General features: G+C 44.8%; 1 protein-coding gene across 2 annotated transcripts in view; it reads right to left on the bottom strand.

Annotated features, from left to right (window-relative positions):
• LOC139576830 (dedicator of cytokinesis protein 5-like) overlaps positions 1-26,883 on the bottom strand; it is a 56,925-nt gene that overhangs the window by 7,783 nt on the left and 22,259 nt on the right. For both annotated transcript variants that reach the window (XM_071403351.1, XM_071403352.1), the window contains exons 27-44: positions 26,710-26,805; positions 24,516-24,614; positions 23,996-24,166; positions 23,765-23,865; positions 19,259-19,317; positions 18,829-18,983; positions 18,600-18,685; positions 18,325-18,481; positions 18,036-18,076; positions 17,863-17,953; positions 17,609-17,728; positions 3,720-3,809; positions 1,866-1,970; positions 1,297-1,438; positions 982-1,063; positions 819-903; positions 522-608; positions 157-333 (exon numbers count right to left, since the gene is read on the bottom strand). In XM_071403351.1, coding sequence (XP_071259452.1) covers positions 157-333; positions 522-608; positions 819-903; positions 982-1,063; positions 1,297-1,438; positions 1,866-1,970; positions 3,720-3,809; positions 17,609-17,728; positions 17,863-17,953; positions 18,036-18,076; positions 18,325-18,481; positions 18,600-18,685; positions 18,829-18,983; positions 19,259-19,317; positions 23,765-23,865; positions 23,996-24,166; positions 24,516-24,614; positions 26,710-26,805 — 1,944 coding nt within the window. The remainder of the gene's footprint in view (positions 1-156; positions 334-521; positions 609-818; positions 904-981; positions 1,064-1,296; positions 1,439-1,865; positions 1,971-3,719; positions 3,810-17,608; positions 17,729-17,862; positions 17,954-18,035; positions 18,077-18,324; positions 18,482-18,599; positions 18,686-18,828; positions 18,984-19,258; positions 19,318-23,764; positions 23,866-23,995; positions 24,167-24,515; positions 24,615-26,709; positions 26,806-26,883) is intronic.

The following is a 26,883-nucleotide window of genomic DNA, read 5'->3' as shown; positions in this document are numbered from 1 at the left end:
TCACTGTAAGGTCCACACCTGCTGTATTCAGCGCATGTGACTAATACAATTTGATTCGATTTGAAAATAAGAACATAAGGTAACAAATCTTCACTGAAATGTGAGATAAAATTGGAAAGGATTTAACCTCCTACAAAATAATAGTGGAAGTCAAACCTTCTCGTAGTTGGTGTAGCCACCCATGACGGCAGGGTCAACAATGCCATTGAGCATCATGGAGAGTGGGTGGACTGACGTGGAGCTGTCACAGGCCTGCTGCTGCACCAGGTTACTGAGCTTCTCATTGGCCATCTCCATGGTTTCCACAGCATTCTGCAGGGGGCTGATCTCCTCCTGACCAATAGAAAAGCAAGGAGAGGTGAGGAGGCATTGAAGTGTAGAAGCCCAAATTGGTAGAGTAGGAACTATTTGCTATGGGTGGTAGCAGAGTACTCAACTGTGTTTAGATTAAACATAGAGCACATGAACACCAGTAAGTTTGTCTTACTGTGCTTGTCATCATCATTACTGAGAGAACTTACAACAGAGATGGACTTCACTTCAAACCATTTGAGAATCCCTGGGAAGTAATAGGACGTGATGTAAGTTGTCCTCTCGATCCACATGGTCTGTAACATGAGGCAGAAAATATGCAGGAATGGTTAACACAGATATTTTGAGCAACAACCTCTTGTGTTTAACTGCTAAGTAAAAGAGCTAAATTCCTGAGTTCCTTAGCAATGTTCAAAGACAAGAGTGTTAGTATAAATGGAGGGATCTGGCTTTGTTGGGACTTTGCAGCATGGTGTGGCTGTCAAAGCTGTGTTTAAGGTACTCACTGCAAATTCATTGTCTGGGTTCTTTGCACCTTTCCTGAAGGGTCTGGAATACTGGAACTGGTCCACTTCATTGGTTCTGTAGTAGCTAGGAGAGGAAGAGGGACCAACAATGTAATGCATATGTAAGATAAATTAATCATACCACAAACTGTTGTGTCCTTACTTTAGAATCTGCTCAGGAACCCCCTTGTCTTTGAACTGGGTGGGCACAGTAAGGACTGGCTTGACTGTAAAACACTGGATGTCTGTGAAGAGCAGCTAAGGATAGGACTGTATATTATTCAAAAACTAAAACTAATCCCTAGTGCTATAGGTAAACAGAGACTGAGGCACCAGTGGATTACAGGTTCAAAACTGTGTCCTTGAGAAAGGTAAAAATGAACAATGTCCTGATTAGAAGCATTAACACCTATTAACATTTAAATAGCATTAAATAGCTGGGAGAACGAGGGCATGCTGCAAGAGGGCTAAAGGATACGCTGTCCTTGGGAGTTACAGATGTTGTCCCCAGGGGGCGCTGTGCTGGTCATCCTGGCGGCGTTTGGGAACTGAGACAGCAGCTTCAGACTGAAGTCCTCCAACCACTCGTACTCCTTACCACGGTAGATGAACACTTTGTTCTGAAGGGGCAAATCCATTCAAAGACAAGTATTCATTACCCCTTGACTTATTCCACATTTTGTTGTGTTACAGACTGAATTCAAAATGGGTTACATTTATTTTTACACACAATAATGACAGAGTGGAAAAAAATGTAAGACATTTTTGCCAATTTATTGAAAATGTAATACAGAAAAAACGAATTGACATAAGTATTCACAACCCTGAGTCAATACTTTGTAGAAGCACCTTTGGCGGAGTCTTTTTGGGTAAGTCGTGAATACATTGTGAAACATTTATTAAAACAATTGACTATCATTTAATTTGATAGAGCGTGCCATAAGTAAAATTAATAAAAGGCACATTAACACATAATCTCTGGTGAATAAGACAGACCTTGAAATGTGCTATATAGGCTGAATTTAGGAAAATATTTAATAATCTCACTCTGAGGAAAGTGGGGAATCCAAGGCCATAGTATCCCACAGCAAAGTATTCTGGCTGAGGCCGCATGGCATGCATTATATTCTCATAGAACTGGGCTTGCTGTTTCTGTGGACGACAGCAGAGAGAGTAACAAAGCCACAATCAGGAACACAGACAACATACAACATACTGTGGTATCTAATTACAACTGTAGAAAAAACAAACACAAACATGGTTCAGTGTGGAATTTAAGGATCCATAATGAACATAGATTGTCTGGCACAGTGTGACAGAACACCGTTTTTGTACCACTCCACTGCAGCGAAGAACGGTTGAATACCATAATGACACAGTATTTACAAAAATATGACATAAAATAGAGTATCACTTCATAATTCATTCACTATTACTTCCTAACGGCAGATGCCAGTATGTCAACCGGCAGTGCATGGGTGAGACTGTTGGCAGTAACTCTTATCTCTTCCCCATTTCCTCAACTTCTGTTTTCTGATGTAATTAATAGTTTTTTTCTTCAACTATTTGGATTGGGCTAGCTGAAATTACCTTCTGTCTTAGACAAGACATGGTTATCCTAGCCTTTGACAATGTATCTTGAACAATTAATTCGCATTGTATTGTGCCTTCAGAAAGTATTCATACCCATTTGATTTATTCCACATTTTGTTGTGTTACAGCCTGAATTCAAAATGGAATAAATAAATGTCTTTTCTCACACATCTACACACAATACCCCAAAATGACAAAGTGAAAACATGTTTATACATTTTTTTTGCAAATTAATTGAAAATTAAGTACAGAAATATCTCATTTATATAAGTATTGACACCCCATGAGACAATACATGTTAGAATAACCTTTGGCAGTGTTTACAACTGTGAGTCTTTCTGGGTAAGTCTCTAAGAGCTTTGCACACCTGGATTGTACAATATTTGCACATTCTTAAAATAATTCTTTAAGCTCTGTCAAGTTTGTTGTTGATCATTGCTAGACAGCCATTTTCAAGTCTTCTCATTGATTTTGAAGACGATTTAAGTCAAAACTGTAACTAGGCCTCTCTGGATACTGAGTTAGGAAGGGCGTATGCATCTTTGTAGTGACTGGGTATATTGATACATCATCCAAAGTGTAATTAATAACTTCACCATGCTCAAAGGGATATTCAATGTCTGCTTTTGAAATGTTTTACCCATCTAATTTTTACCCAAAGACCTCCCTGGTCTTTGTGGTTGAATCTGTGCTGGAAATTCACTACTCGATTGAGGGACCTTACAGATAATTGTATGGATGGGGGTAATCATTCAAAAATCATGTTAAGTACTATTATTGCACAGAGTGAGTCCATGACATGTATTATGTGACTTGTTAAGCACATTTTTACTCCTGAATGTATTTAGGCTTGCCATAACAATGGGGTTGAATACTTATTGACTCAAGACATTTCCACTTTTCATTTTTAATTAATACAAATAATAATCTAAAACATAATTCCACTTTGACATTATGGGGTATTGTGTGTAGGCCAGTGACACAACATTTCAATTGAATCCATTTTAAATTCAGACTGTAACACAACAAATTAGGGAAAAATTCAAGGGGTGTATGTAATTAACTCCTAGCCTTTGAGAACACTGAAAAGCATGCCAGTATAGCATTGGACCTGGTCCTATTGAAAAGGCCTCACACTAAATTGGCAGTGGGCTATTGACAATCCCTTTCTTGCGATGTTGGTGAAGCCTTTTTAATACTTTTTAGTTTTACTTTGCATGTTTTTAAAGAAACATCTATAATCAGTAGTGACAATATTTTGAATAAATCTCAGACTACAGCACGATAGCAGAAGATAAATCGTCTTACCAGCAGTTGGCTAATCTCCATGAAGTCAAACATCTGGTTCTCGTGCATCTTTGCCAGCTGTTTACCCATCTCAATGGCTTTCTCCCACATCTGAACAGACACATGCAGCAGTTGGTAAAAAAATGAATTCAATATCAACATGAGATGTGAAGATGATCTAGACATCACCATCTGTCCCTCACTAACACCTCTATTCAATCAAACCCAGACAGCAGGTTTCAGGGGTGATGTACTGTGGTAGGCACGTGTACCGGTAGGCATCTACCTGTGCAGAGCACATGCCCATTTGCCATTCCAGTGTCCAAGGGCCCTTTTCGGTGGAGGTATAATTTCCTCACCATTTTGTCGTTGTTGTTCTGAACCCACTGCCCGCAAATAGTCGTTAAATAACATTTTATTTGTCACATGCGCCGAATACAACAGGCCATTTCCCAACAATGCTGAGTTAAAAAGTAAGAAAAATTTGCAAATAAGAAAATCAGGAAATAGTAACACAATAAAATAGCAACAACGAGGCTATATACAAGGAGTACCGGTACCGACTCAATGTGCAGGGGTACGAGGTTGTTGAGGTAATTGAGGTAATATGTACATATACACTAACGTTTAAAAGCTTGGAGTCACTTAGAAATGTCCTTGTTTTTGAAAGAAAAGCACATTTTTTGTCCATTAAAATAACATCAAATTGATCAGAAATACAGTGTAGACATTGTTAATGTTGTAAATGACTATTGTAGCTGGAAACGGCTGATTTTTTATGGAATATCTACATAGGCGTATAGAGGCCCATGATCAGCAAATCAAAACAAATCCAATTTTATTTGTCACATACACATGGTTAGCAGATGTTAATGCGAGTGTAGCGAAATGCTTGTGCTTCTAGTTCTGACCATGCAGTAATATCTAACAAGTAATCTAACCGAACAATTTCACAACATCAACCTTATACACACAAGCGTAAAGGAATGAATAAGAATATGTACATAAATATATATGGATGAGCGATGGACGAACGGCATAGGCAAGATGCAGTAGATGGTAGATGCAGTAGAGTACAGTATATACATATGAGATGAGTAATGTTGAGTATGTAAACATTATATAAAGTGGCATTGTTTAAAGTGGCTAGTGATACATTTATTACATACATTTTTAATTATTAAAGTGGCAAGAGATGAGTCAGTATGTTGGCAGCAGCCACTCAATGTTAGTGATGGCTGTTTAACAGTCTGATGACCTTTAGATAGAAGCTGTTTTTCAGTCTCTCGGTCCCAGCTTTGATGCACCTGTACTGACCTCGTCTTCTGGATGATAGCAGGGTGAACAGGCAGTGGCTCGGGTGGTTGTTGTCCTTGACGATCTTTTTGGCCTTCCTGTGACATTGCCCCCGGTGATGTGTTGTGCAGACCTCACTACCCTCTGGAGAGCCTTACGGTTGTGGGCAGAGCAGTTGCCGTACCAGGCGGTGATACAGCCCGACAGGATGCTCTCGATTGTGCATCTGTAAAAGTTTGTGACTGTTTTTGGTGACAAGCCAAATTTCTTCAGCCTCCTGAGGTTGAAGAGGCGCTGTTGCGCCTTCTTCACCACGCTGTCTGTGTGGGTGGACCATTTCAGTTTGTACGTGATGTGTACGCCGAGGAACTTAAAACTTTCCACCTTCTCCACTACTGTCCCGTCAATGTGGATAGGGGGGTGCTCCCTCTGCTGTTTCCTGAAGTCCACAATCATCTCCTTTGTTTTGTTGACATTGAGTGTGAGGTTATTTTCCTGACACCACACTCCGAGGGCCCTCACCTCCTCCCTGTAGGCAGTCTCGTCGTTGTTGGTAATCAAGCCTACCACTGTAGTGTCGTCTGCAAACTTGATGATTGAGTTGGAGGCGTGCATGGCCACGCAGTCATGGGTGAACAGGGAGTACAGGAGAGGGCTGAGAATGCACCCTTGTGGGGTCTCAGTGTTGAGGATCAGCGGGGTGGAGATGTTGTTACCTACCCTCACCACCTGGGGGCGGCCGGTCAGGAAGTCCAGGACCCAGTTGCACAGGGCGGGGTCGAGACCCAGGGTCTCGAGCTTAATAACTAGTTTGGAGGGTACTATGATGTTAAATGCTGAGCTGTAGTCGATGAACAGCATTCTCACATAGGTATTCCTCTTGTCCAGATGGGTTAGGGCAGTGTGCAGTGTGATTGCGATTGCGTCGTCTGTGGACCTATTGGGGCGGTAAGCAAATTGGAGTGGGTCTAGGGTGTCAGGTAGGGTGGAGGTGATATGGTCTCTCAAAGCACTTCATAATGACGGAAGTGAGTGCTACGGGGCGATAGTCATTTAGCTCAGTTACCTTCGCTTTCTTGGGAACAGGAACAATGGTGGACCTCTTAAAGCATGTGGGAACAGCAGACTGGGATAGGGATTGATTTAATATGTCCGTAAACACACCAGCCAGCTGGTCTGCGCAAGCTCTGAGGACGCAGCTGGGGATACCGTCTGGGCCGGCAGCCCTGCGAGGGTTAACACGTTTAAATGTTTTACTCACGTTTGCTGCTGGCAGGTTTTGGTAGCGGGCCGTGTCAGTGGCACTGTGTTGTCCTCAAAGCGAGCAAAGCAGTTGTTTAGTTTGTCTGGGAGCAAGACATCGTGGTCTGCGACGGGGCTGGTTTTCCTTTTGTAGTCCGTGATTGACTGTAGACCCTGCCACATACCTCTCGTGTCTGAGCCGTTGAATTGCGACTCTACTTTGTCTCTATACTGACGCGTAGCTTGTTTGATTGCCTTGCGGAGGGAATAGCTACACTGTTTGTATTCGGTTATGATTTCGGTCACCTTGCCCTGATTAAAAGCAGTGGTTCGCGCTTTCAGTTTTGCGCGAATGCTGCCATCAATCCACGGTTTCTGGTTGGGGAATGTTTTAATAGACGCTGTGGGTACAACATCACTGATGCACTTGCTAATAAACTCGCTCACCGAATCAGCGTATTCATCAATGTTATTGTACGACGCTATGCGGAACATATCCCAGTCCACGTGATCGAAGCAATCTTGAAGCGTGGAATCCGATTGGTCGGACCAGCGGTGAACAGACCTGAGCACGGGCGCGTCCTGTTTTAGTTTCTGTCTATAGGCTGGGAGCAACAAAATGGAGTCGTGGTCAGATTCTACGAAAGGAGGGCTTTATATGCTTCGCGGAAGTTAGAATAACAATGATCCAGGGTATTGCCAGCCCGGGTTGCGCATTCGATATGCTGATACAATTTAGGGAGCCTTGTTTTCAGATTAGCCTTGTTAAAATCCCCAGCTACAATAAATGAAGCCTCAGGATATGTGGTTTCCAGTTTACAAGCGAGAGTCAACTGCAAGAGCAAGAGTCAACTGAAGTTATTTCAGGGCCGTCGATGTATCTGATTGGTGCGGGATATACACAACTGTGATTATGATCGAAGAGAATTCTCTTAGATAATGCGGCCGGCATTTGATTGTAAGGAATTCTAGGTCAGGTGAACAAAAGGAATTGAGTTCCTGTATGTTGTTATGATCACACCACGTCACCATGATGACGTATCCCGAGTGAGCCATGTTTCCGTGAAACAAAGAACATTGCAATCTCTGATTCGGATTTCATCTCCCTTGTTGTCAAGAGACTGGACATTGGCGAGTAGTATGCTCGGGAGCGGTGCGCGATGTGCCCGTCTACGGAGCCTGACCAGAAGACCGCTCCGTCTGCCCCTTCTGCGGCGCCGTTGTTTTGGGACGCTGGCTGGGATCCGGTCCATTGTCCTGGGTGGTGGACCAAACGGAGGATCCACTTCGGGAATGTTGTATTCCTGGTCGTAATGTTGGTGAGTTGACGTTGCTCTTATATCCAATAGTTCCTCCCGACTGTATGTAATAAAACCTAATATTTCCTGGGGTAACAATGTAAGAAATAACACATTAAAAAAACTAAATACTGCATAGTTTCCTAGGAACGCGAAGCGAGGCGGCCATCTCTGTCGGCGCCGGATGTTCCTCAGCAACCATCACTCCTGTGTTCCAATGGCACGTTGTGTTAGCTAATCCAAGTTTATAATTTGAAAAGGCTAATTGATCATTAGAAAACCCTTTAGCACAGCTGAAAACTGGCCTTCTTTAGACTACTTGATTATCTGGAGCATCAGCATTTGTGGGTTCGATTACAGGCTCAAAATGGCCAGAAACAAATAACTTTCTTCTGAAACCTCAGTCTATAGTTGTTCTGAGAAATGTGGTTGAATTATTATTATTATTAGGGATTGATTTAATATGTCCGTAAACACACCAGCCAGCTGGTCTGCGCAAGCTCTGAGGACGCAGCTGGGGATACCGTCTGGGCCGGCAGCCTTGCGAGGGTTAACACGTTTAAATGTTTTACTCACGTTTGCTGCTGGCAGGTTTTGGTAGCGGGCCGTGTCAGTGGCACTGTGTTGTCCTCAAAGCGAGCAAAGCAGTTGTTTAGTTTGTCTGGGAGCAAGACATCGTGGTCTGCGACGGGGCTGGTTTTCCTTTTGTAGTCCGTGATTGACTGTAGACCCTGCCACATACCTCTCGTGTCTGAGCCGTTGAATTGCGACTCTACTTTGTCTCTATACTGACGCGTAGCTTGTTTGATTGCCTTGCGGAGGGAATAGCTACACTGTTTGTATTCGGTTATGATTTCGGTCACCTTGCCCTGATTAAAAGCAGTGGTTCGCGCTTTCAGTTTTGCGCGAATGCTGCCATCAATCCACGGTTTCTGGTTGGGGAATGTTTTAATAGACGCTGTGGGTACAACATCACTGATGCACTTGCTAATAAACTCGCTCACCGAATCAGCGTATTCATCAATGTTATTGTACGACGCTATGCGGAACATATCCCAGTCCACGTGATCGAAGCAATCTTGAAGCGTGGAATCCGATTGGTCGGACCAGCGTTGAACAGACCTGAGCACGGGCGCGTCCTGTTTTAGTTTATGTCTATAGGCTGGGAGCAACAAAATGGAGTCGTGGTCAGATTCTACGAAAGGAGGGCTTTATATGCTTCGCGGAAGTTAGAATAACAATGATCCAGGGTATTGCCAGCCCGGGTTGCGCATTCGATATGCTGATACAATTTAGGGAGCCTTGTTTTCAGATTAGCCTTGTTAAAATCCCCAGCTACAATAAATGAAGCCTCAGGATATGTGGTTTCCAGTTTACAAGCGAGAGTCAACTGCAAGAGCAAGAGTCAACTGAAGTTATTTCAGGGCCGTCGATGTATCTGATTGGTGCGGGATATACACAACTGTGATTATGATCGAAGAGAATTCTCTTAGATAATGCGGCCGGCATTTGATTGTAAGGAATTCTAGGTCAGGTGAACAAAAGGAATTGAGTTCCTGTATGTTGTTATGATCACACCACGTCACCATGATGACGTATCCCGAGTGAGCCATGTTTCCGTGAAACAAAGAACATTGCAATCTCTGATTCGGATTTCATCTCCCTTGTTGTCAAGAGACTGGACATTGGCGAGTAGTATGCTCGGGAGCGGTGCGCGATGTGCCCGTCTACGGAGCCTGACCAGAAGACCGCTCCGTCTGCCCCTTCTGCGGCGCCGTTGTTTTGGGACGCTGGCTGGGATCCGGTCCATTGTCCTGGGTGGTGGACCAAACGGAGGATCCACTTCGGGAATGTTGTATTCCTGGTCGTAATGTTGGTGAGTTGACGTTGCTCTTATATCCAATAGTTCCTCCCGACTGTATGTAATAAAACCTAATATTTCCTGGGGTAACAATGTAAGAAATAACACATTAAAAAAACTAAATACTGCATAGTTTCCTAGGAACGCGAAGCGAGGCGGCCATCTCTGTCGGCGCCGGATGTTCCTCAGCAACCATCACTCCTGTGTTCCAATGGCACGTTGTGTTAGCTAATCCAAGTTTATAATTTGAAAAGGCTAATTGATCATTAGAAAACCCTTTAGCACAGCTGAAAACTGGCCTTCTTTAGACTACTTGATTATCTGGAGCATCAGCATTTGTGGGTTCGATTACAGGCTCAAAATGGCCAGAAACAAATAACTTTCTTCTGAAACCTCAGTCTATAGTTGTTCTGAGAAATGTGGTTGAATTATTATTATTATTAGGGATTGATTTAATATGTCCGTAAACACACCAGCCAGCTGGTCTGCGCAAGCTCTGAGGACGCAGCTGGGGATACCGTCTGGGCCGGCAGCCTTGCGAGGGTTAACACGTTTAAATGTTTTACTCACGTTTGCTGCTGGCAGGTTTTGGTAGCGGGCCGTGTCAGTGGCACTGTGTTGTCCTCAAAGCGAGCAAAGCAGTTGTTTAGTTTGTCTGGGAGCAAGACATCGTGGTCTGCGACGGGGCTGGTTTTCCTTTTGTAGTCCGTGATTGACTGTAGACCCTGCCACATACCTCTCGTGTCTGAGCCGTTGAATTGCGACTCTACTTTGTCTCTATACTGACGCGTAGCTTGTTTGATTGCCTTGCGGAGGGAATAGCTACACTGTTTGTATTCGGTTATGATTTCGGTCACCTTGCCCTGATTAAAAGCAGTGGTTCGCGCTTTCAGTTTTGCGCGAATGCTGCCATCAATCCACGGTTTCTGGTTGGGGAATGTTTTAATAGACGCTGTGGGTACAACATCACTGATGCACTTGCTAATAAACTCGCTCACCGAATCAGCGTATTCATCAATGTTATTGTACGACGCTATGCGGAACATATCCCAGTCCACGTGATCGAAGCAATCTTGAAGCGTGGAATCCGATTGGTCGGACCAGCGTTGAACAGACCTGAGCACGGGCGCGTCCTGTTTTAGTTTATGTCTATAGGCTGGGAGCAACAAAATGGAGTCGTGGTCAGATTCTACGAAAGGAGGGCTTTATATGCTTCGCGGAAGTTAGAATAACAATGATCCAGGGTATTGCCAGCCCGGGTTGCGCATTCGATATGCTGATACAATTTAGGGAGCCTTGTTTTCAGATTAGCCTTGTTAAAATCCCCAGCTACAATAAATGAAGCCTCAGGATATGTGGTTTCCAGTTTACAAGCGAGAGTCAACTGCAAGAGCAAGAGTCAACTGAAGTTATTTCAGGGCCGTCGATGTATCTGATTGGTGCGGGATATACACAACTGTGATTATGATCGAAGAGAATTCTCTTAGATAATGCGGCCGGCATTTGATTGTAAGGAATTCTAGGTCAGGTGAACAAAAGGAATTGAGTTCCTGTATGTTGTTATGATCACACCACGTCACCATGATGACGTATCCCGAGTGAGCCATGTTTCCGTGAAACAAAGAACATTGCAATCTCTGATTCGGATTTCATCTCCCTTGTTGTCAAGAGACTGGACATTGGCGAGTAGTATGCTCGGGAGCGGTGCGCGATGTGCCCGTCTACGGAGCCTGACCAGAAGACCGCTCCGTCTGCCCCTTCTGCGGCGCCGTTGTTTTGGGACGCTGGCTGGGATCCGGTCCATTGTCCTGGGTGGTGGACCAAACGGAGGATCCACTTCGGGAATGTTGTATTCCTGGTCGTAATGTTGGTGAGTTGACGTTGCTCTTATATCCAATAGTTCCTCCCGACTGTATGTAATAAAACCTAATATTTCCTGGGGTAACAATGTAAGAAATAACACATTAAAACAACTAAATACTGCATAGTTTCCTAGGAACGCGAAGCGAGGCGGCCATCTCTGTCGGCGCCGGATGTTCCTCAGCAACCATCACTCCTGTGTTCCAATGGCACGTTGTGTTAGCTAATCCAAGTTTATAATTTGAAAAGGCTAATTGATCATTAGAAAACCCTTTAGCACAGCTGAAAACTGGCCTTCTTTAGACTACTTGATTATCTGGAGCATCAGCATTTGTGGGTTCGATTACAGGCTCAAAATGGCCAGAAACAAATAACTTTCTTCTGAAACCTCAGTCTATAGTTGTTCTGAGAAATGTGGTTGAATTATTATTATTATTAGGGATTGATTTAATATGTCCGTAAACACACCAGCCAGCTGGTCTGCGCAAGCTCTGAGGACGCAGCTGGGGATACCGTCTGGGCCGGCAGCCTTGCGAGGGTTAACACGTTTAAATGTTTTACTCACGTTTGCTGCTGGCAGGTTTTGGTAGCGGGCCGTGTCAGTGGCACTGTGTTGTCCTCAAAGCGAGCAAAGCAGTTGTTTAGTTTGTCTGGGAGCAAGACATCGTGGTCTGCGACGGGGCTGGTTTTCCTTTTGTAGTCCGTGATTGACTGTAGACCCTGCCACATACCTCTCGTGTCTGAGCCGTTGAATTGCGACTCTACTTTGTCTCTATACTGACGCGTAGCTTGTTTGATTGCCTTGCGGAGGGAATAGCTACACTGTTTGTATTCGGTTATGATTTCGGTCACCTTGCCCTGATTAAAAGCAGTGGTTCGCGCTTTCAGTTTTGCGCGAATGCTGCCATCAATCCACGGTTTCTGGTTGGGGAATGTTTTAATAGACGCTGTGGGTACAACATCACTGATGCACTTGCTAATAAACTCGCTCACCGAATCAGCGTATTCATCAATGTTATTGTACGACGCTATGCGGAACATATCCCAGTCCACGTGATCGAAGCAATCTTGAAGCGTGGAATCCGATTGGTCGGACCAGCGTTGAACAGACCTGAGCACGGGCGCGTCCTGTTTTAGTTTATGTCTATAGGCTGGGAGCAACAAAATGGAGTCGTGGTCAGATTCTACGAAAGGAGGGCTTTATATGCTTCGCGGAAGTTAGAATAACAATGATCCAGGGTATTGCCAGCCCGGGTTGCGCATTCGATATGCTGATACAATTTAGGGAGCCTTGTTTTCAGATTAGCCTTGTTAAAATCCCCAGCTACAATAAATGAAGCCTCAGGATATGTGGTTTCCAGTTTACAAGCGAGAGTCAACTGCAAGAGCAAGAGTCAACTGAAGTTATTTCAGGGCCGTCGATGTATCTGATTGGTGCGGGATATACACAACTGTGATTATGATCGAAGAGAATTCTCTTAGATAATGCGGCCGGCATTTGATTGTAAGGAATTCTAGGTCAGGTGAACAAAAGGAATTGAGTTCCTGTATGTTGTTATGATCACACCACGTCACCATGATGACGTATCCCGAGTGAGCCATGTTTCCGTGAAACAAAGAACATTGCAATCTCTGATTCGGATTTCATCTCCCTTGTTGTCAAGAGACTGGACATTGGCGAGTAGTATGCTCGGGAGCGGTGCGCGATGTGCCCGTCTACGGAGCCTGACCAGAAGACCGCTCCGTCTGCCCCTTCTGCGGCGCCGTTGTTTTGGGACGCTGGCTGGGATCCGGTCCATTGTCCTGGGTGGTGGACCAAACGGAGGATCCACTTCGGGAATGTTGTATTCCTGGTCGTAATGTTGGTGAGTTGACGTTGCTCTTATATCCAATAGTTCCTCCCGACTGTATGTAATAAAACCTAATATTTCCTGGGGTAACAATGTAAGAAATAACACATTAAAAAAACTAAATACTGCATAGTTTCCTAGGAACGCGAAGCGAGGCGGCCATCTCTGTCGGCGCCGGATGTTCCTCAGCAACCATCACTCCTGTGTTCCAATGGCACGTTGTGTTAGCTAATCCAAGTTTATAATTTGAAAAGGCTAATTGATCATTAGAAAACCCTTTAGCACAGCTGAAAACTGGCCTTCTTTAGACTACTTGATTATCTGGAGCATCAGCATTTGTGGGTTCGATTACAGGCTCAAAATGGCCAGAAACAAATAACTTTCTTCTGAAACCTCAGTCTATAATAGTTGTTCTGAGAAATGTGGTTGAATTATTATTATTATTAGGGATTGATTTAATATGTCCGTAAACACACCAGCCAGCTGGTCTGCGCAAGCTCTGAGGACGCAGCTGGGGATACCGTCTGGGCCGGCAGCCTTGCGAGGGTTAACACGTTTAAATGTTTTACTCACGTTTGCTGCTGGCAGGTTTTGGTAGCGGGCCGTGTCAGTGGCACTGTGTTGTCCTCAAAGCGAGCAAAGCAGTTGTTTAGTTTGTCTGGGAGCAAGACATCGTGGTCTGCGACGGGGCTGGTTTTCCTTTTGTAGTCCGTGATTGACTGTAGACCCTGCCACATACCTCTCGTGTCTGAGCCGTTGAATTGCGACTCTACTTTGTCTCTATACTGACGCGTAGCTTGTTTGATTGCCTTGCGGAGGGAATAGCTACACTGTTTGTATTCGGTTATGATTTCGGTCACCTTGCCCTGATTAAAAGCAGTGGTTCGCGCTTTCAGTTTTGCGCGAATGCTGCCATCAATCCACGGTTTCTGGTTGGGGAATGTTTTAATAGACGCTGTGGGTACAACATCACTGATGCACTTGCTAATAAACTCGCTCACCGAATCAGCGTATTCATCAATGTTATTGTACGACGCTATGCGGAACATATCCCAGTCCACGTGATCGAAGCAATCTTGAAGCGTGGAATCCGATTGGTCGGACCAGCGTTGAACAGACCTGAGCACGGGCGCGTCCTGTTTTAGTTTATGTCTATAGGCTGGGAGCAACAAAATGGAGTCGTGGTCAGATTCTACGAAAGGAGGGCTTTATATGCTTCGCGGAAGTTAGAATAACAATGATCCAGGGTATTGCCAGCCCGGGTTGCGCATTCGATATGCTGATACAATTTAGGGAGCCTTGTTTTCAGATTAGCCTTGTTAAAATCCCCAGCTACAATAAATGAAGCCTCAGGATATGTGGTTTCCAGTTTACAAGCGAGAGTCAACTGCAAGAGCAAGAGTCAACTGAAGTTATTTCAGGGCCGTCGATGTATCTGATTGGTGCGGGATATACACAACTGTGATTATGATCGAAGAGAATTCTCTTAGATAATGCGGCCGGCATTTGATTGTAAGGAATTCTAGGTCAGGTGAACAAAAGGAATTGAGTTCCTGTATGTTGTTATGATCACACCACGTCACCATGATGACGTATCCCGAGTGAGCCATGTTTCCGTGAAACAAAGAACATTGCAATCTCTGATTCGGATTTCATCTCCCTTGTTGTCAAGAGACTGGACATTGGCGAGTAGTATGCTCGGGAGCGGTGCGCGATGTGCCCGTCTACGGAGCCTGACCAGAAGACCGCTCCGTCTGCCCCTTCTGCGGCGCCGTTGTTTTGGGACGCTGGCTGGGATCCGGTCCATTGTCCTGGGTGGTGGACCAAACGGAGGATCCACTTCGGGAATGTTGTATTCCTGGTCGTAATGTTGGTGAGTTGACGTTGCTCTTATATCCAATAGTTCCTCCCGACTGTATGTAATAAAACCTAATATTTCCTGGGGTAACAATGTAAGAAATAACACATTAAAAAAACTAAATACTGCATAGTTTCCTAGGAACGCGAAGCGAGGCGGCCATCTCTGTCGGCGCCGGATGTTCCTCAGCAACCATCACTCCTGTGTTCCAATGGCACGTTGTGTTAGCTAATCCAAGTTTATAATTTGAAAAGGCTAATTGATCATTAGAAAACCCTTTAGCACAGCTGAAAACTGGCCTTCTTTAGACTACTTGATTATCTGGAGCATCAGCATTTGTGGGTTCGATTACAGGCTCAAAATGGCCAGAAACAAATAACTTTCTTCTGAAACCTCAGTCTATAGTTGTTCTGAGAAATGAAGGCTATTCCAGGTGAGAAATTGCTAAGAAACTGAAGATCTCTACAACGCTGTGTACTACTCCCTTCACAGGACAGCGGAAACTGGCACTAACCAGAATAAAAAGAGGAGTGGGAGGCCCCGGTGCACAACTGAGCAAGAGGACAAGTACATTAGTGTCTAGTTTGAGAAACAGACGCCTCACAAGTCCTCAACTGGCAGCTTCATTAAATAGTACCCGCAAAACACCAGTCTCAACGTCAACAGTGAAGAGGTGACTCCGGGATGCTGGCCTTCTAGGCAGAGTTGCAAAGAAAAAGCCATATCTCAGACTGGCCAATAAAAAGAAAAGAACACCGACACTGGACAGAGGGACTCTGCCTAGAAGGCCAGCATCCCGGAGTCGCCTCTTCACTGTTGACTTTGAGACTGGTGTTTTGGTATTATTTAATGAAGCTGTAGCTATTTGATTAGCTGTTCAGCTGTCTTATGGCTTGGGGGTAAAAGCTGTTCAGGAGCCCTTTGGTCGCAGACAAAAGAAAGAAAAACCCTTGAATGAGTAGGTATGTCCAAACGTTTTTACTGGTACTGTGTACTGAATAAAAATATTACAAAAAATGTAAGGCACTGCATCTCAGTGCTAGAGGCGTCACAACAGAACCGATTCCAGGCTGTATCACAACCGGCCGTGATTGGGAGTCCCATAGGGAGGCGCACAATTGGCCCAGCGTCGTCCGGGTTAGGAATTGGCCGGGGTAGGCCGTCATTGTAATTTGTTCTTAACTGACTTCCCTAGTTAAATAAAGGTTAAATAAAAATACCTTCAAACAATGGACCTCAGGATTTCATCAAGGTATATTTGTGCATTTAATTTGCCATCGAAATAATGCAATTGTGTTTATAAATCGGTAGCTTATGCCTGCCCATACCATAACGCCACCGCCACCATGGGGCACTCTGTTCACAACGTTGACATCAGCAACTCGCTCACCCACATGACGCCATACACATGGTCTGCGGTTGTAAGGCCGGTTGGAAGTACTGCCAAAATCTCTAAAACAATGATGGAGGAGGCTTATGGTAGAGAAATTAACATTAAATTATCTGGTAACAGCTCTGATGGACATTCCTGCAGTCAGCATGCCAATTGCCCGCTCCCTCAAAACTTGAGACATCTGTGGCATTGTGTTGTGTGACAAAACTGCACATTTTAGAATGGCCTTGTATTGTCCCCAGTACAAGGTGCACCTGTGTAATGATCATGCTGTTTAATCAGCTTCTTGATATGCCACACCTATCAGGTGGATGGATTATCTTGGCATAGGAGAAATGCTCACTAACAGGGATGTAAACAAATTTGTGCATAACATGAGAGAAATAAGCTTTTTGTGCGTATGCAACATTTCTGGGATCACTTTACATGTTGCATTCATATTTTTTTCATATTTTTGTTCATTATAGTAAAGGTGGCTACAGTATTTCTTACAATCTTCTATTTTGACTAGATTTGTGTTGTTCATTGTTAATAAGTGCAGCATTTATTCCAGTTCAAAATAGTTTTGCACTGCTCACACAGTGGTTGAATCAATGTTGTTCCCAGTGGGCAGATTGTGCTGCTTTCCTCTCTTCTGTAATAACTGCTCAACGAGTTTGTGACCACGGTTGCTGGAATTCTTTGAGCACATGCCCCCCAAAAGGTATGTGCATGGCCATGTACTGTGGTGAACAGTAGTAATCTGTAAATCTGGTAACCATGTTTGATTGAATATGGCCATCAGATTATTTTGTTGCAAATTCAACTGACACAAATATCTCTGGCAGTAGCTCTTGTGGTATGTTCAGGGGTAAGTAGCATAGGAGCTCTAACCCTACAGATGCGGTCAAATATATTGGCACTCTTGCGCAATTCACTATTTCTTCTCAAATAAGTTTAAATTTAAAAAACTGATGGGGTTCACACGTGTTTTTGTTTGATTTACAACTGCATCCCAAAAGAAATCTAAACTGAAAATGAGATTTTTCAGTTCAAAGTCATAAAATGGCCTTGATGATTCTCAGCAATAATCCTACTTGTGGTAAATTGCAGGTGCCTACAGGGTAAAAATAGCCATTCAACCAGTTTTGAAAAGAGAAAACAGAACATTCTGCTCCATTGCAAAGTGCAAGGGAGCCAATATACTGAACTTCATGTGAAGATCAGGGTTCCTAATAGGGTAACTGTAGTGAGGATGAGGGTGGGAACTCACTTTGCCCTTGTCCAAATAACAGATTATCTCCTGGAAGAGCCTCTCTTTGAGCTCCTGCTGGGTCCAGAGATGTTGGCCGTCACCGGGGATCAGATGAGGTGCACAGGGCTTGTCAGACCACTGAGGTGGACACAATACACAAATTGCATTTAGTTTTCTAGTAATGTATGTCATAGTATGTTAACTGTAATTTTAGGGAAATATTCAAAAGACTGATGTTTTTATTGAAAGTCGAATTGAATGTTGAGTGAGACCTCAAGGAGTTCGGCATGAAGTAACAGGGTGTAGGCTGCCTCTGTGTAGTTCTCACAGACAAGGTGTAAATCCCTCAGCTTGTACAGATACCTGAGGACGAATTCAGTATTTTAGAGTGATATCTAACAAAATGGGATGCAAAGAAGACTATTCATTTATCCAACTGTCTCACCGTATGTAAATGTCTTCCCGTTTCTTCTCTTTATAGAAATTCTGTCACAACCAAAATAAAAACAGTGGAAAAACTCAGGTTTGGTTCAAATGTTTGATGATAACATTTAGTAAAAAATGAATTGGTTCAATGTAGAAACATAACATCTTCATATACTACTCCTCTGAGGTGGTGAATGTGGCTCAATCGTTCAGACTATATTGTGAGTTCCACATAAACCAGTCCAATGGATTAGATAGTGCCTGGTGAGCTCCCCTCTGCATCTTAGTTGAGTACTGTAAGGGCGTACCAGGACGTTGACGGTGCAGCTCATGCGGAGCTCAGGGCTCTCGTCATGTGTGATGGTGCGGTATGCCAGTAGCTTCTCCAGCAGACTGCTGAGCAGCAGAGCCAGCTCCTCCCCTGACTGATACAGGTATCTGTGCCTCCGGCAGTGCTCCAGTAGCCTACACAATACCAACAATGCAATATAGATAAATAGCCCTTATTTAGTTTTTGAATATGAAACTATGAGGTAATAAGAATAAGAAAAAGGCATCAGCCTCTGATTGGCAGGGTGCTTACGTTTTCTCCAGCAGGATTTTGTACTGTTCATCCCCACGGCCTCCCTCTACTTCCTGATCCAACTTGGTGATCAGTTCATTCTCAAACTGCATTTACAGGCAGACATATTAAAAACACATCACACATGCCAATGCAAGGATCAGTTCAGCCAAATAAAGCTGGGAAACTCTATTTGTACAGTTATACTGTAAAGCCAGACAGGCAACACTACTGTGGGCAGCTATCTCACCATGTCAAAGGTACGGCTGGGAGTGAAGTTGTGCTCACACTGCATCATGTCAAAGAAGATGGGGATGGTGGCTTTCCTAAGCTCTGGCTCAGGCACCAGGGTAGCCTCCAGGATGGGCCCCACCATGGCAGGGATGAATTTCATCTTGTGGGGGCCTGAGGGATACACACAGGATGCAGTTAGAAGCAAATGTTACACAGGGTTCATTTGAAAGGGCAATAAGCCACACTCTTTTTTCATGCAAACAAAAAGACAGTAAACTCATAAAGCTGTAAACAAAAAGCGGGCCACCATGAAACTAGGCAATAAAACAACAATGTCTAGCTTCTCTCCTATCAGAGCATGTTTCCACTGAACAGGCCATTCTGTAGACGTCTCTATTTGAGGAGTTCCTGTCTCACAGAGATAACAACTACCGGAAGGTACTTACCAAGATTATACCACATGTCTCTGATCTTAAAGCCAATGCTCTTCCTCATGTCTCCATACCTGTAACCACATCATAGAATGACACTACATGCAGTAGAGCATGAATACATATTTACTAACAGGAGCATTTACAGTGCATTCAGAAAGTATTCATACCCCTTTACTTTTCCCCAAAGATTTTGTGTTGCACCCTGATCTACACATAATACCCCATCATGTCAAAGTGTAATTTTGTTTTTTGAAATTTTTACAAATTAATTAAAAATGAAAAGCTGAATATGTTTTCAGTCAAAAGTATTCAACCCCTTTGTTATGGCAAGCCCAAATAAGTTCAGGAGAAAAATGTGCTTAACAAATCCCATAATAAGTTGCATGGACTCATTCTGTGTTCAATAATAGTGTTTAACATGATTTTTCTATGACTACCCCATCTCTGTACCCCACACATACAATTATCTGTAAGGTCCCTCAATTGAGTAGTGAATTTCAAGCACAGATTCAACCACAAAGACCAGGGAACTTTTTCAATGCCTCGCAAAGGGCACTGATTGCTCGATGTGTAAAATTTTTTAAATAAAAAGCAGACATTGAATATCCCTTTGAGCATGGTGAAGTTATTAATTAGGCTTTGGATGGTGTATAAATACACCCAGTCACTACAAAGATACAGGCGTCCTTCCTAACTCAGTTGCCGTAGAGGAAGGAAATGTCACGTTCCTGACCTATTTTCTGTTGTTTTGTATGTGTTAGTCGGTCAGGGCGTGAGTGTGGGTGGGCATTTCTATGTTTTCTGTTTCTATGTTGGTTTAAAGGGTGACCTAATATGGCTCTCAATTAGAGGCAGGTGTTTTTCATTTCCTCTGATTGAGAGTCATATTAAGGTAGGTGTTTTCACACTGTTTGTTTGTGGGTGGTTGTCTCCTGTGTCTGTGTCTATGTTACACCATACGGGATTGTTTCGTGCGTTCGTCATTTTGTGTAGTCATTTTCCTCTTCGTGTTTTCTTCGTGTTTCATGTAAGTTCGTCGTCCAGGTTTGTCTACATCGTTTTGTTGTTTTGTAATATATCAAGTGTTCTTCGTGTGTTTAGTTCGTCTTGTAAATAAATCATTATGTATTCACAACCCGCTGCGCCTTGGTCGAATCACTACTCCTCCTCTTCGTATGAAGAGGAGGAGGAACACCGTTACAGAACCACCCACCAAATAACCAGAACCAAGCAGCGGTGTAACGGGAGGAAGGGACAACGCAAGAAGGAGGAATGGACATGGGAGGATGTTTTGGACGGTAAAGGTTGCTACACATGGGAGGAGATCCTGGCTGGAAGGGATCGCCTCCCATGGGAACAGCTGGAGGCACTGAGGAGAGCAGAGGCAACCGGAGAAGGGAACCGGCGTTATGAGGGGACGCGTCTAGCACGGAAGCCCGAAAAGCCCGTGAGTACTACCCAAAAATTTCTTGGGGGGGGGGATAAGAGGTAGTGGGCCAAGGGCAGGTAGGAGACCTGCGCCCACTTCCCAGGCTAACCGTGGAGAGCGGGAGTACGGGTGGACACCGTGTTACGCAGTAGAGCGCACGGTGTCTCCTGTACGTGTGCTTAGCCCGGTGCGGGTTATTCCACCTCCCCGCACTGGTAGGGCTAGATTGGGCATTGAGCCAGGTGTCATGAGGCCGGCTCAACGCGTCTGGTCTCCAGTGCGTCTCCTCGGGCCGGCATACATGGCACCTGCCTTACGCATGGTTTCCCCGGTTCGCCTACATAGCCCGGTGCGGGTTATTCCACCTCCCCGCACTGGTCGGGCGACCGGGAGCATTCAACCAGGTAAGGTTGGGCAGGCTCAATGCTCAAGAGAGCCAGTACGCCTGCACGGTCCGGTATTTCCGGCGCCACCTCCCCGCCCCAGTCCAGTACCAACAGTGCCTACACCACGCACCAGGCTTCCAGTGCGTTTCCAGAGCCCTATTCCTCCTCCACGCACTCTCCCTGTAGTGCGTGTATCCAGTTCGGTGCCTCCAGTTCCGGCACCACGCACTAAGCCACCTGTGCGTCTCCTGAGTCCGGTACACACTGTTACTTCTCCCCGTACTAGTCCTGATGTGCGTGCACTCAGCCCGGTGCCACCAGTGCCGGTACCAAGCACCAGGCCTATAGTGCGCTTCGAGAGGTCAGTGTGCCCTGTCCCTGCTCCCCGCACTAGGCTTGAAGTGCGTGTCTCCAGTCCGGTGCCTCCAGTTCCGGCACCACGTACCAGGCCTACAGTGCGTCTCAGCCGGCCAGAGTCTGCCGTCTGCCAAGCGCCGCATGAACTGCCCGTCTGTATTGAGCCTTCAAAGCCGCCCGTCTGCCATGAGCTTGCAAAGCCGCCCGTCTGCCATGAGCCTACAGAGCCTTCCGCCAGACAGGAGCCGCTAGAGCCTTCCGCCAGACAGGAGCCGCTAGAGCCTTCCGCCAGACAGGAGCAGCCAAAGCCTTCCGCCAGACAGGATCAGCCAGAGCCATCCGTCTCCGCAGCGCCATCTGAGCCATCCGTCTCCCCAGCGCCATCTGAGCCATCCGTCTCCCCAGCGCCATCTGAGCCATCCGTCTCCCCAGCGCCATCTGAGCCATCCGTCTCCCCAGCACCATCTGAGCCATCCGTCTCCCCAGCGCCATCTGAGCCATCCGTCTGTCCGGAGCCATTAGAGCCGCCCGTCTGTCCCGAGCCGTCAGAGCCGATAGTCAGTCAGGAGCCGCTAGAGCCATTCGTCAGACAGGATCTGCCAGAGCCGCCAACCAGACAGGATCTGCCAGAGCCGCCAACCAGACAGGATCTGCCAGAGCCGCCAACCAGACAGGATCTGCCAGAGCCGCCAACCAGACAGGATCTGCCAGAGCCGCCAACCAGACAGGATCTGCCAGAGCCGCCAACCAGACAGGATCTGCCAGAGCCGCCAACCAGACAGGATCTGCCAGAGCCGCCAACCAGACAGGATCTGCCAGAGCCGTCAGCGAGCCATGACCGTCCAGAGCCGTCAGCGAGCCATGACCGTCCAGAGCAGTCAGCGAGCCATGACCGTCCAGAGCCGTCAGCGAGCCATGACCGTCCAGAGCCGTCAGCCAGCCATGACCGTCCAGAGCCGTCAGCCAGCCATGAGCGTCCAGAGCCGTCAGCCAGTCATGAGCTGCCGCTCAGCCCAGAGCGGCCATTAATCCAGAACTGCCCCTCAGTCCAGAGCTGTCTCTCTGTCCGGAGCTGCCTTTCAGTCCGGAGTTGCCCCTCTATCCTGAGCTACCTCTCTATCCTGACCTACCTCTCTGTCCTGTGCTATATCTCTGTCCTGAACTACCTTATCCCGGTGCTGCCCCTTGTCTCGATGTTACCCAGGAAATTAAGTGGGTGGAATAGGAGGGTGGTCAGTCGTAGGGGGAAACGGAAGCTGGGATTGACTATGGTGGGGCGGGGACCTCGTCCAGAGCCGGAGCCACCACCGTGGTCAGATGCCCACCCAGACCCTCCCCTAGACTTTGTGCTGGTGCGCCCGGAGTTCTCACCTTGAGGGGGGGGTTATGTCACGTTCCTGACCTATTTTCTGTTGTTTTGTATGTGTTAGTCGGTCAGGGCGTGAGTGTGGGTGGGCATTTCTATGTTTTCTGTTTCTATGTTGGTTTAAAGGGTGACCTAATATGGCTCTCAATTAGAGGCAGGTGTTTTTCATTTCCTCTGATTGAGAGTCATATTAAGGTAGGTGTTTTCACACTGTTTGTTTGTGGGTGGTTGTCTCCTGTGTCTGTGTCTATGTTACACCATACGGGACTGTTTCGTGCGTTCGTCATTTTGTGTAGTCATTTTCCTCTTCGTGTTTTCTTCGTGTTTCATGTAAGTTCGTCGTCCAGGTTTGTCTACATCGTTTTGTTGTTTTGTAATATATCAAGTGTTCTTCGTGTGTTTAGTTCGTCTTGTAAATAAATCATTATGTATTCACAACCCGCTGCGCCTTGGTCGAATCACTACTCCTCCTCTTCGTATGAAGAGGAGGAGGAACACCGTTACAGGAAACTGCTCAAGGATTTCACCATTAGGCCGATGGTGACAGAGCTCGCTGTTTTTTTTAAAGAATATTGGGCAAATATTGTACAATTCAGGTGTGCAAAGCTCTAGAGACTTAAGCAAAAAATACTCAAAGCTTTAATCGCTGCCAAAGGTGTTTCTAACATCTATTGACTCAGGGGGGTGCATACTTATCTCATCAAGATAGTGATTTATTTGTATTAATTTATAACAAATATTGGAATTTTTCGACCACTTTGACATAACAGAGTATTTTGTGTAGATCGTTGAACAATAAAAAATTTAATAAATGTTAATCCTACTTTGTAACACAACTAAGGGTGGAAAAAGTAAAGGGGTGTGAATACTCTACATCAATTAAAATACACTGTGCAATTTGGATTTTTCTTGTGTAATTATTTATTTTGGGGAATTTAAATATTACACTCATACACAAAATAAAGAAGAAAAGGACATACTTGTTAAGTATTTTGTTCCGTTTCTCTTGAGAGAAGGATTCCAGCTGCAATGACTTGTGGGTAAGGAATGCCACAGTCAGATGGAAGTAGTTGTTCCATAGCTGAAGAGAGGAGAATATGATAAACATTTTGACATGGACAATGAGACAATGATTGAGTTAAGATTACATTAGGAGAGAGACACAGATGTCTTTTGTCCACCCCATTAAGAGGTGGAGACTTGAGACCCACCTGCAGCTCAAAGTGGGTCTGGTCTAGGAAGTACATGTTGAGGACCTCAGAGTACTGGTTGATGGCCCGCAGAAACACCCCAATCTGCAGAAGGTTCATGGTCATCCAGTCAGAGGGGAAAATGTTCCCCATCAGGTCCTTAAACATGATGAATGTCTCCATCAGGAAGTCCTGTAGTGGGCCAGGGAGAACAGTTACCTTGCCTGTACTGCAAGTACCTGGATTTATGCATCTTCATGTCTGCACAAACATGGGATTGTGTTTCTAACCAAGTCCATTGATTAGTAACAAGTTAAACTATGCGCAGCAGGTACCTAAGCTTTCCTCATTTTAGACCCACACACCTCAGTAAAGAAGCAAGGACAGGGAGATCCTCACATTGTTCCAAGTCAGTCCCATGAAATGTCTATAATCAATAACCACTTCAGGCGCAGTTACAAGCACCAGTGGTTGAATACCAGCTATCGACTGGATGACTCAGGAAGAGCCATGCCCAGGGCAGGCGGAGCGGACCACTTACAATAATGTCCTGTCTGGTCTTGAAAATACTTATGTAGTGGGCGTAGTGCATGTCATCCATCTGCTTCAAGATGGCAGTCATGCAGGCTAGGTAATGACCCTGGTATGGAGAAGACAGAGCATCAGTCACCTTAGCTGAAAAACTAGTTTAGGTTCCCACATACAGTACCAGTCAAAAGTTTAGACACACCTACTCATTCAAGGGTTTTTCTTTATTTTTACTATTTTCTACATTGTGGAATAATAGTGAAGACATCAAAACTATGAAATAACACATATGGAATCATGTAGTAACAAAAAAAAGTGTATTTTAGATTCTTCAAAGTAGCCACCCTTTGCCTTGATGATAACTTTGCACACTTTTGGCAAATGTATTTCCTTCTTAATACGTATGAGCCAATCAGTTGTGTTGTGACAAGGTAGGGGTGGTATACATAAGATAGCCCTATTTGGTAAAAGACCAAGTCCATATTATTGCAAGAACAGCTCAAATAAGAAAAGAAAACGACAGCCATCATTACTTTAAGACAAGAAGGTCAGTCAATGCGGAAAATGTCAAGAACTTTGAAAGTTTCTTCAAGTGCGTCGCAAAAACCATCAAGCTGTCACGCCCTGACCTTAGAGAGCCATTTTATTTCTCTATTGGGTTAGGTCAGGGTGTGATTTGGGGTGGGCATTCTATGTTGTCTATTTCTTTGTTTTTGGCAGAGTATGGTTCCCAATCAGAGGCAGCTGTCTATCGTTGTCTCTGATTGGGAATCATACTTAGGCAGCCCTTTTTCCCACTTTCTGTTGTGGGATCTTGTCTTTTTGTGTTGCATGTGTTTGCACTACTAGCTTTACGTTCGTTGAGTTGTTTATTGTTTTTTTGGTGGAACATTTACAATTAAAGGAAAATGTACGCCTACCACGCTGCACCTTGTTCTCATTCCGACAACAGCCGTAACACAAGCGCTCTGACGAAACTGGCTCTCGTGAGACCCAGAGTTACCTCTGCTGCAGAGGATAAGTTCATTAGAGTTACCAGCCTCAGAAATTGCAACCCAAATAAATGCTTCACAGAGTTCAAGTAACAGACACATCTCAACATCAACTGTTCAGAAGAGACTGCGTGAATCAGGCATTCATGGTTGAATTGCTGCAAAGAAACCACTACTAAAGGACACCAATAATAAGAAGAGACATGCTTGGGCAAAGAAACACGAGCAATGGACATTAGACCAGTGGAAATCTGTCCCTTGGTCTGATGAGTCCAAATGTTTGATTTTTGGTTCCAACTGCCGTGTCTTTGTGAGACACAGAGTAGGTGAATGGATGGTCTCCGCATGTGTGGTTCCCACCGTGAAGCATTGAGTAGGTGTGATGGTGGGGCGATTTGCTGGTGACACTGTCAGTGATTTATTTAGAATTCAAGGCACACTTAACCAGCATGGCTACAACATCATTCTGCAGCAATACGCCATCCCATCTGGTTTGCACTTAGTGGGACTATCATTTGTTTTTCAACAGGACAATGACCCAACACACATCCAGGCTGTGTAAGGGCTATTTGAAAAAGAAGGATAGTGATGGAGTGCTGCATCAGATGACCTTGCCTCCACAATTACCCGACCTCAACCCAATTGAGATGGTTTGGGATGAGTTGGACCGCAGAGTGAAGGAAAAACATCCAACAAGTGCTCAGAATATGTGGGAACTCCTTCAAGACTGTTGGAAAAGCATTCCAGGAGAAGGTGGTTGAGAGAATGCCAAACGTGTGCAAAGCTGTCATCAAGGCAAAGGGTGGCTACTTTGAAGAATCTCAAATATAAAATATATTTAGATTTGTTTCACAATTTTTGGGTTACTACTTGATTCCATATGTGTTATTTTATAGTTTTGATGTATTCACAATTATTCTACAATGTAGAAAATAGTAAAAATAAAGAAAACCTCTTGAATGAGTAAGTGTGTCCAAACTTTTGACTGGTACTGTATATACATAAATATATATGTAAAAAACAGGATAGGCTTATAACCTGCTTATATTGTTGAATGCTTATAATAAGTGCTAACTAAGTTATATACTGTATAGGATGCATAGAAGCAGATTTTCAGCACTGTGCCTTATACATGGAAACTTAAAATAAAGTATTAGGCTACCAACTGAACAAATTAAAATAACTTTAGAGTTAGATGAAGAAGAAGAGTCTTACAATGAGAGGGGAGGTTCTGCTCATGCTGATGACAGTGCGATTGATTCTGCGAAGCAGCCGCTCCATAATCAGCTGGACATGACCCCGGGTTGGACCCTGAGGACACAGACAAGCAGCTCAGATAAATAATATACGTATGTTTCAAAACCTATCTAGTTAGAGTCAGGGATGTGA

This window comes from Salvelinus alpinus, chromosome 5 (genome assembly GCF_045679555.1).
Source record: "Salvelinus alpinus chromosome 5, SLU_Salpinus.1, whole genome shotgun sequence".
In the NCBI taxonomy this organism is placed as follows: domain Eukaryota; kingdom Metazoa; phylum Chordata; class Actinopteri; order Salmoniformes; family Salmonidae; genus Salvelinus; species Salvelinus alpinus.
The sequence above is the reverse complement of the archived record's forward strand: the minus strand, read 5'-3'. Positions and strand labels throughout refer to the sequence as shown.